At 46.7% G+C, this 10,934-nt stretch overlaps 1 protein-coding gene across 1 annotated transcript in view; it reads left to right on the top strand.

Annotated features, from left to right (window-relative positions):
* Positions 1-854: 854 nt before the first annotated feature.
* LOC144797897 (extracellular calcium-sensing receptor-like) overlaps positions 855-10,934 on the top strand; it is a 72,799-nt gene continuing 62,719 nt past the window's right edge. Inside the window, 1 exon segment of the mRNA XM_078668699.1 lies at positions 855-1,141. Coding sequence (XP_078524825.1) covers positions 855-1,141 — 287 coding nt within the window.

The following is a 10,934-nucleotide window of genomic DNA, read 5'->3' as shown; positions in this document are numbered from 1 at the left end:
TCCTTTTCTGAGACTCTCCCTACCACATGCATACCACTAAGACGTCTAATCAGGAAATTCCTGACTGCAGTTAAAGGGCACAAGCAGATGTTAGCCTTGTCAATAGTTTGTATTGGAATAACAATATTTAGGGCCAAAGAATTGAGCAAAAATCAGGCCCACATCGTACTGTGTCAGTGACTGTAAACTGTGTAGCAGGTTTCATGCTCCTAGTATCAAACAGTTTCAAAATTAAGGAAATACGAAACTGTGAAATGCACGAGGTGTGCAGGGATAGCCTGGATGCTTTGCTCTTGGCATTTTGGAGGGAATGGTTTCCGATTTGTTTCAGGTCCGGAGTGCTCATATATGACAGGGTGGACACACAAACCTTTTGCGTTAAGTTGATCCTAAGCAAAACGTAACAACTTGGACAAATGAGCATCTTTTGTCGCTGAAACTAAATGTAATTGAAAAATTGCAGGCAATTACTTTAATTAGAGCCTCCATCTGCATGCCACCCTCCTTTCTGCAAACACCGCAGGGGCAGATGCTTGGAGGCAGGAAAATCATATAAAGCCATCATCAAGGAGGCGCATTTATCAGCCAGATGTGGGCAACAGTAGGTCCCTTCTAGAGGGGCTGTGAAAGGCTCACGGATAGACAGTCATGACAGCTGTCTACTGCCCACGCGGAGGGCAGATCCCGAGGTCTCTCAGCCAATGTTGGGGGTTCACTCCTGAATAACACTCCTATTTCAAGTCTGCATTTTATTTGCACCTTTTCTGTTAAGATTCGGTCCTAGGCAGTGATTTGTCAGTTTTGTGTTCATGGTGGGAGGAGACAAGGTTCTGAAACCCTCTAGTTCTGGTGCCATGGAGCACGTCTTATTGGCAGCCATTGCAAGCCTCTCAATAGGACCATCCATCCCACCACCCTCCTACCACAAGGCTGCCTTATTCCTGGCTCTGTCGTGCCTGCTGCCGCCCTCGGTTGGCCATCTCACAACACCAGGGTGCCAGCTCCACCGACCAGCAGTCACTGGGTTCTCCAGAGGTGGTGATATCCTGGTGGGTGGAGTCTTCCCCGTCCACGTGTACCGGGTATATTCTGAAACAGCTCTGACTTTTACAGAACAGCCTGCACCGATCCGCTGTCAAAGGTAAGGGGGCGAGGGGGGTGATGGTCCTATTTCCTAAAGGCATTGCAAGCTGGTGGTCGTAGAGCTCACAAGTCAGTACACTTTGGCAAATTATTCATAGAATGTTTTAACCAATGATAGGTAATATGTTCAGAAAGCTTATAATAATGTTAAAACCCTATGTAAGTCATTCAAGAGAAGTCACTCTTTTAGAATTGTTTGGGTGCCCCATGAGATCCTCAGACCCCTCATTTTGTACATTGTATGTGTATGTACCTATGTAGCTAGAATGCAGCTGAGCACATGATAAGCCACACTACAGTTCACTAGTGAAACAGTATCTGCTGCTGTGAATGTGTGAGATGTTTCTTTGTGTGGATAAGACGTCCACTGGTGCAGCGGGGCTTTAGTTCCTTCCTGGAGCGGAGATGTGTAGATGCTACTTGGATTTTCATAGGGATGCAAGTCTGTGATGTAGTGATAGAAAGCTGCTCTTCTTGGTCCCTCCATGCTTAACTACTTGGACTCTGGATGCTCGTTTTCAAGTTAGAAGTGTGCTTGACTGTCCTCACGGGGTGGTCCACCTCAGAGGGTTGCGTGTTGGATGTAACTGCAAACGAGTTAGACCTTGAAGATGAGGCTGCTCGGCGGGGAGACCCTGTGGAATGATCCAGACCTTCAATGAGCCTGACAGCAATGTGCAGGGAGTTTTTTGTTGCCGTCTAAGATGCCAGGTGGCAGGGATGTTCTGCTGTCCCTGTGCCAGAGTGCCAGGGCATGAGTGGTAGTGCTGAAAGCTATGTCTCGCTTCTGTCAGGAGTGAGAGCGGGTGCCAGGCTGTCTGTGTCTCCTAAGCTGCGTGGCCCTTAAATGGGTGTTTTCTACCAAAGTGGGATTCTGGTGATTGCCTCCCGTTCATGAGTTGGGTGGGATTCTCTCATGGTGGAGCCCAGAGCCCCTGGAGCACCTGCGGGCATTCAGCATTCGCGATGGAAATGGACGCAGTGTTCAGTCTGTCCAGCTTCGAGTGTGCCCTTGGCCTCTTGGCCTGAATGATGAAGAGGTCATGTTTCAGGTGTTTGATGTACGTGCTCGATGGGTTCTTCAGATGTCGCTGCTGGCCATCAGTCTGCTGGTGCATAATTGCTCTCGTCAGCCTGGAGCGCGCCAGGAGGTTCCATGCAGAAAGTGAAGATGGATGAACAATGAAAGAGGAAATCCAGCACGGGACATTTCCGCATGAATAAATGTGATGCATCATTCGGTTACCACTGAATACTTTTTTTCCAGGGTCGTATATTTTTGCCACTGGCCAAGCACCTTTCCCCTCTAATGATTGACGGTGTCCCTTTCATTCCCCAACCAGAAAACACATGTAATCCTGCCTTTTCCAGGCGCCCGCCCTGCGAGATTTAATAGCACGTACATTTACACCATTGTTGAATAAATGCACATAAAGTATGCTATTTGATCACCTAAGTGTCATTTAGTTGAGCAAATAGAATAAATCGTGCCCGTAATCAAAATATATTCCAAGGAGCGCATTTATGAAGACGTCACGCAGTGCAGCGCTGCAAGTCAGGGGCAAGGGCAGGAATGCAGGGGCAGATTTATGAGGCCCTTGCGCCACGTTTACGCCGCTGTTGCGTCACGCAAGGCGGCGTAAACGTGGCGCATCCCTACGAACGATTTACAACGTGACGCATCTAGGCAGATGCGTCACGTTGTAAAGCCCTGCGCCGCTTGTGGGCGTTCCGGCGCAGGGTGGGCGTTCCGGGGCAGGTGCGCCTCGCAAAAGTGGCTGAGTGAAATCTATAAGATTTCACTCAGTCACTTTCAGGCCAATGCTGCGTCAAAAGCCTGCGCCTGCTTGAAGCAGGCGTAGGTCTTGATGCAGCATTGGTCAGATAGGGCACCCCCGAGCCTTGCTGGAGCTGCGTCGCGCTTGCGACGCAACTCCAGCAATGCGCCGCCTTTACGGCACAGATGCGTGACGCATCTGTGCCGTTTTTGCCCCATGGTGCGCCGCATTGTAAATGCGGCGCACCATGGGTGGCGGAGCTGTGGCGCACTGTGGCGCACATTAACTGGCGCATCCCTGGGGATGCGCCAGTTAACATAAATCTGCCCCTGCGCAATTTATTTGAGGCAATATGACACATTTCTGCCATTTCACTTGCATTGGCACTTTTTTAGCAGCCTAGTACCTATACAGGTACCCTTGCACCCGGGTACAAGGGTGCCTGAGTTGCATGCAGATTTGTTTTTGTACAGGAAGGCAGTGTTAGAAGTGGAGGGGATCGGAAGGGCACGCGTGCCCCTACTTTTTTAATTTAACTAAGTCCGTTCCCCTACTTTATTATTTTTAAAATGCGTCCCAGGACGGCGGGAATGGTCCGCACTTGAAAAATATTAGAGCCCTGTTTGGTGCACATTGAGAACGGCCTCGGCAGTTGTGGGGCCTCCTCCCCCTTCCCATCTGTGTCTGTGGGAAGGGGCCTGCCCAGCAACACTGTAGGAGCCGTCCAGCAGCATGAGCAAGTGGCTTCCAATGATGCCCCTGCTGCTGCAATGATTTACATCTCAATTAGACGATGCTACCTGCCTGCAAACCACTGTGACTAATACAATTTGTCACCTCAGGATGCATCGGCGGCCCGCCCTCACCCAGACTGACGACGCCAAAAGAAAAAGAAGACGACTCCAGGGTGGAATTTGTGGCAGACTGTTCCCTAACCTTGGTGCTTTAAAAAAAAAAAAAAAGCTGTAAAAAACGTTTAATGTCTTCCTTATTTTATCTGATAGATTGTGTACTGCTGCTCTGTTTTTAGTGATGTGGTAATTTTAAAAATACTGTTTACCATTTTTAAGGATACAACTTTAAAGCAACCCGAGGTGTCCTGTTCTGAGACACCCAAGCACCAGACCCCCTTGTGGACCCCATCCAGGGTCAGACTGTGAAAACAAATAGGCCCAGGCACCAAGGCCTGACTGGCTTAATGGGCATCAGGATGGAGGCTGGAGGAGTGGGAGGCTGGTTTTGTTACTGGGGCTGCAAAACTGTCCCCCAGTAACAAAACCAGCCGGGTGGTCCAGCACACTAAGGGGGAGATTTACAAAGATTTTGAACTGCGTTTGCATCACAAAAGTGACGCAATTTTTTTTTTCTCCCAAATTTACTTTTTAGCGCTAAACTTGCTTAGCGCTGTAAATAACAGAAAAGTTATGCGAAGCTGCGCATTGCGCTTCTTCGCATTACTTAGCACCATGGTTGCGTATCAAGGATGGAGCATGGGTGTTCACAGGCCTCCACCCAGGGTTTCTCACGCTACACCCAATTTACTAAATGAATTAGATTGGGTTTAGCTTGAGAAAACGGCGCCTTTTTCAAGTAGGCGTACGGAAGGAGAAATGCTTTAATTTCTCCCTCCTTTTCCGACTTTGTATGCGTGCTGCACTGTGCAGCACACATACAAAGTGGGAAAAAGGTTGCATGTGTCTTGGCATCGTATTTTGTACAGGAAGGGTACCCTTCCTGTACAAAACCTATGCTGCACTCACTCACACACCCTAGCGCTATGGTGCTAAGGTGTGTGTGTGGCGCAGGGCAGCTGTAATGAACGCCGGCGCAGGGGAAAGGGAAGGAGTGAGCCATATCTCAGAAAATATGGCGTTCTCTTGCTCCCTCCCTCTCGCGCAAAGCTACACTGTTATGAGAGGCGCTACATAAAACAAATTAAATACATGTGAGAGAGGCTATGGAGAGATGAGGGGCAGTGTTTGAGGGTGATAGTGAGGGAAACATTGAAGAGCCCCATCAAGATTGTCGTATCCTGGTTCACTGTAAGATTATCATTTACTGTGCTCTAAATGCCAATACAATTGAATATATAATAAAATGTGTTGTAGAATGCACACTTTATGTAATTTTTTCTAAATTTTCTTGGCTAGAGAACACACTCTTCCCCTGTCCCCTTTATAGTGGTCAGGCTCGCGACACACCGTACAGGGGATGGACAAAGTGCCAGGGCTGCTTTGGGTTCCCAGTTCAGCCTTGTGTGGCACCAAATTAAAAGTGCCCCATTTAACAAATGAGATATAAAAACAAGCAGTGGCAAAGCCAATTGGTCTTGTCTTTCGGACCTCTTTGCTAGGACTGCTTTGGGTTTCCAGTTCAGCCCTGTCTGGCACCAAATTAAAAGTGAAGAAAAACCAAAGGTGGTGATGGACGGAGCGTTGACAATACAAACACTCACCCCCAGTCAACTGATCTGGGTTTAATCCATCACCGTTCTTTAGCTCACTCCGCCACCCCAGTTCAGATATGGCCATGTGCAAAGCAGTCTGACCCTGTGCCTCATGGGAACAGTCCAGCCCGAACTGCCAAGCCATGTGTTCCCTGGACCGGAATCAAGCTTCCTGGGACCGGTTTCTGGCATTACAGCCGTCTTCAGCCGGGCTTGCTTGACTCCAGTGGCAAAGTGAGCAAGGGACTCACGTCTGAGCATACCCTGCCACACTTAGGAAGGTGACTTTCCAGTGCAAAAAGGAAACAAGGAGAACGAGATATTTCTCCTCGTTACACCCCCCTTGGGAAAGCGTAACTTGTTGGTGCATTTCCAGGTTTGCCAATTCTGAAAAATCTTTGAATGCGCTAAAAACCATGAGAGCTGCATGGGAACACCCAAGCAATGCCCACGGAATGCCTGCCAAGGGTAGAGTTCAACGCAGCGATTTGCACTGTTTCCTTAGTCCAGATTTATGAGGCCACTCAGGACCATACAAGGTAAATCTCATTTTGGGTTTGCATTGCTTTTGCACCACATTGTGTGGTGTGACTGCGACACAAACCCCTACATAAATATGCCCCTCAGTTTATATTTGTTAGAATTTTTCTGTACAATAAATGAGCTGTGATATCTTTTAGATCAGTGGTCTCCACGGCAGGTCCAGGAGAGCCAGCTGTTTGCTAGTCTTTAGTAAATGCAATGGGGTTGACTTAATGACTTGTGACTCTGCATTTGAGAGCAAGATCATCACCCTCACACTGGTGGCAGCGTTCCTTTCACAATCGGGATCTGTGGAAAGTGAAGGACCAGCCATGGGACCAGGTAGGGTTTCTGCAGCTTCAGGTAACATCTGTAAGCTGGGCCTAGTGCAGAGTTGGCTAAAGCGCCCCCTGTAGGAATCTGTGTTAGATCTAATTGTTGCGAGCTGGATTCTACTGCTCATCCATCAGGGATCTAAAAATGGAGTACCGTTGCGTTTGGTAAACATAAACATCTACTGTTCAGTGCCACACACCTGTTATCTGAAAGGAAGCAGTGGAGCGCGCCCCCTGCTCTATTATGCATTGTCTTCTACAAACCATATGCTTTAATAAGGATAGCATACAGGACACAAGTCGGGGTACACGTAAGTACACGGCGTCCACCCACTCTTTTCACAGGGTGGAGGCCGTCCCCCCTGCCAAGAAGTTGGGCTCCACAGAAATATGTTGAACTTGTCCCGGTGTAATTTTCAGACACCATGACACGTTCAGCAGCGCATGTACGTTGTCTGTTTTCGATTCCCAGCAGCAACGTACAGGCAGTGAGGGAGCTTTTTTTCACCTTCAGCTGGGCCAAAGTTAAGGGACCATCAGGCCTCCTTTTGTTTGAATATCCTGACTGGAGATGGCCTAGAACCTCACACTTACATGTAAATACCACAGAGGGGAAACAAAGGCACACAGCTTGTTATCCCTTCACAAGTACTTTAGAGAGGCATGATTTGCCTTTGTTCAGTCCCTGTATATAAGAGATGCATGCACTGTAGGATTGTTAGGTGTGTTGGTCTGTCCCAGTATTTACATAAATAACAATTTGCAACCCAATGCAGGGTGCAGACTAGAGCCCTTTACATAACATACACATTATACTTTGACAATAAATCATGTACATATGTAAATCAATGTATAAGATGAGTTGCATGAGACAGTGAGGGTTACAAGGTGTAGGAGTCACACGTCCTTCATACCTCACTGTGGTCTATTAGAAGGATTGCAATTTATGAACTGCAGGTAACAAAAGGATCCCTGTGTTAAAAGCAGTAACCCACTTTTTTTTTCAGAGTTTTATATAGCGTGAACTAGACCCAAGAAATTGGATAGCTTGAGCACCAGTTTCGTTACATGAGGTCACCTTCATTTATGTTAGGCACGGGGAGATTACGTGATTTGCCCAGAATCACAGAATGATAAGCGTTGTTGCCGAGACTCGAACCCAGTTCCCCAGCTTCGAGGTCAACCGCTCTAGGCATAAGGTAACATCCTCTCCCCACTTTACTATCTACATAAGGTAAAAGGCTGTCCTCTGCATGTTAGATGATGTGATTTGCAGGAGACACATTTACCTTCTCTACTACTTTGATTCAAATCTGGGACTTCACAAAACACAGATGCTTTAACCACCAGAGTTATCTCACCATTATTACGATGCCCTGAGATTTACTGGACACCTTCACAGCAGATGCCTTAACCCAATCAAATATTTTAAAATGTAGACTTTGCAACCAATTAAGCATAACTGATCTACTACCATGCTTTTCCTTGTTGCCAATTTCTTTGTGGCAGGTTTAAAAAATGTTATGTATTAGATGAGGTCCAGATATTGCGTCAGGATTGCACCACTTTTTTTTGGGCACAAACCCAACACCATGTCTCATTTGCATGTTCAGCACCTAACAATGGGAACAGGAGGTAAGCCTGGCACAGATGTGAGTGCTTCCACCTGAGAAGAGTGAATGTGCTTGAGCGTGCACCACACCACCCCCTGGGAGGCGCGTGAGAACATTTCTCACCAGTGACCAATGAGTGTGCTCAGTGCAGTTTCTTTATAACCTTTATGAGTTTCCAAATACACCAAAATGAAACTCATTTCCATTGTTAGTATTAGTTCTGAAACTCTGGCATCTACGTTGGACACTCTGGTTTCAATGGAGGTTTCATCCTCCCACCGGTATATGTTCAGCTGCCTGATTATGTCTCCAATGTCCACATTTTAAGCCGATCGCCCTGTTAGGCATCTTTAGTTCCCTGTCAGCCAAGTCACCCCTCAGGCACTACAGAAAGAGTTACACAATGTATTCACTGGTCAGTGGTGATCTTAATGAGAATCTTCCATGTTTTTCTATGGTGATTAGGGTTGGACAAAGGTTACCCACTTCCCTGAGGTGAAGTGTCATGTCCTCTGGCTCTCTCTGCTGGGCTTTGCACCCCGGCCGGATTTCCCACCTATGATGTACAGCAAATACTGCTAGCTGGAAAATAGCTAAAAGGTCTGTGCAGTGCTTAATTTGTAAACGAATAAGTGCTGGTGCCAAAGCGCTGCTGAGACGTCCGCGAACTACGCTATTAAATGTCACATCGCAAATGCGATCTGCACTATTAAATATCACAGCGCTGAATGCCAAGGCCGCAAAGTCCAGATTCAACCTCCGGCTTCTTTAATTCACCGCCAGATTCTCGCTGTCCATTTATATCACTCTTGCAGGTTCCTGCTTTCATTGTTTTTGAAGCATTTCTCGTCCTCCTTTTTTTTTTTTTTTACAGTTTTTTGTGTTTTTCCCCCTCTTGCTCTCGCAAATGTCTAATGAGGAAAACTAAGGTCCCCATGAATGAGCTGCGGTGGCCCCATAGTAATCCTATGATGGAGAGTGTGCACTCTCACAGGGGTCAAGGCAAAGTGTAATGGTAAGTGGGCTGAGAGCTGCTTGGGTGTGGGAAGGGACGGTTGTATGACGTTACAACGCATACTTTTACAACGCATACCTTTACATCGCATTTTTTACAACGCAACATCCATTACAACGCATTCCATTACAACGCATGCCATTACAACAAATTTTTAAAAACTACCTTTACAACGCATTCCATTACAACGCATACTACCTTTACAACGCAAACCATTACAACGCATAACATTACATTGCATGTATGGTAAGTATTGAATAGTGTAGGGGTAAACATTACTATTCTAACTCCAGGGGGTGCAACCGTAGGGTAAGTGTTGGATACTGTAGGGGTAAAAATTACTATTCTAACTTCAGGGGGTGCAACAGTAGGGTAAGTGTTGGATGGTAATCGTATGCGTTGTAATGGTATGTGTTGTAATGACTGCGTTGTAATGACATGCGTTGTAGTGGTATGCGTTGTAGTGTCATGCGTTGTAATGGTTGCGTTGTAATGGCATGCGATGTAATGGATGCTGCGTTGTAAAAGTTGCGTTGTAAATGTTGTTTCCCGGAAGGGACATGCCAGTGTGGGGCTGCGATGCAGAGAGGTGGGAAGAGGCATGCAACTCTTGCCGCGGCTGGAACAGTTTTTCACTACTGAGACCGGTCACTGATTCTTCACACTTTTTAAAGCTTTTGAGCTTCAAATTTACTTGTTGTGAATCGAACTTGAATCTCAAATACCTTTATGAGGGAGATTTAAAAAGAATGCTTTTTTACATTGGCACATCGAAAGTACCCAGGGATGTGATTCCATGTCCGTTTTTGTCAAGTTGGCATTTTGTTTGGTTTGTACCAGCCAGAGATTGCTTAGAAGGCTGGTTGGGATGCGAGAGCAGTGGTTAATTGTAGTGTCTATGTAAGGCAGGCTTGCTTCACCTTCAAGAATCCATGTTCACATTTCCTCCTGATCAGTCGGAATTACACAACATAAATGCAAATTCCCATTGTGATGTAAAATAGTCAGCAGTTCTAATAGTCTGAATTTAGCAGCTTCCTCAGAAATTAAAGGATATTCCATTGCAACTCAATATAAATCAGTATAAGTCTTAGCATATAGAAGTTAATGGATTTTTCACTTTTTTATCACATGGTTTTTAACATTTTACTGTGGGAGAGCCTCATAACCTGTTACTCACGCACGATAAACCCATGGTAAAATGGATGACGCATGTTTACCACCAGTGTCCCCCTTTTTAGATAAGGCTGCTGCAACGCTGCCAGGGTAAAGGGCACTTTTCTGATTACACATGAACAGGTGTGCACATACATAAGGGCTGTGCGTGGGAGCCTTTAGTCACACACAGCTCCGGAACTACACACAGGTAGCCTATCACAGAAGGGACTCTGCAGGGTTGGGTATTGACCTGGGATAGGAATTATAATACTGGTGTACACTTATGGGGAAAGTCAGTGTGCTTTACTGTCTGGGCTGCAGTGACACTCAATTATACACGATGAGAGTACTCCCTTAGAGTGCAGCTCCTGTCCCCTTCGGTCTACACACACTAGAGTGATAGAAATGTACACTGTGACCCATTTGAAAAGAACAACCCTGTAAAGTTCAATGTCATAACTGTACAGCGTATGGGTCATCCAGGAATGTGATATTTTTCTGGCTCAGCTCAGGATCAGAGCCCAGAACTGTTGTAACCCTGCTGAACTGGTTTAATTACGTTTCTGTCCAGCTGCAGGACCAAAGGAAATCCACCACAAAAGGATCAAATACCCTTGATTAGGGCATCTCCTCAGAATAAAGGGATGTGGTCCACTGCTCTACATCAATCAGCGAGCTGTCATCCTGCAGCAGGAAGAGGCCTGGCCCAGCCTATTGAATAAGGGTAGGGAGCACAGCCTCTGGAACCTCTGCTACCAAACCAGCAGGAGGGCTCCCTTGAAGTTTTGCCGAGAAAGAACCTGGCAGTGATGTCAGTGAGGGGTGGAGCTGAGACCTCCTGAGCAGATATGGCAAAGGACTCCCGGGTGACACCTCTTGAAGTATCCCAGAAGGCTGTGCAGGAAGGTTGAAAAAAGGGGAGAG

This window comes from Lissotriton helveticus, chromosome 12, assembly GCF_964261635.1.
Source record: "Lissotriton helveticus chromosome 12, aLisHel1.1, whole genome shotgun sequence".
Taxonomy (NCBI): Eukaryota; Metazoa; Chordata; class Amphibia; order Caudata; family Salamandridae; genus Lissotriton; species Lissotriton helveticus.
The sequence above is the reverse complement of the archived record's forward strand: the minus strand, read 5'-3'. Positions and strand labels throughout refer to the sequence as shown.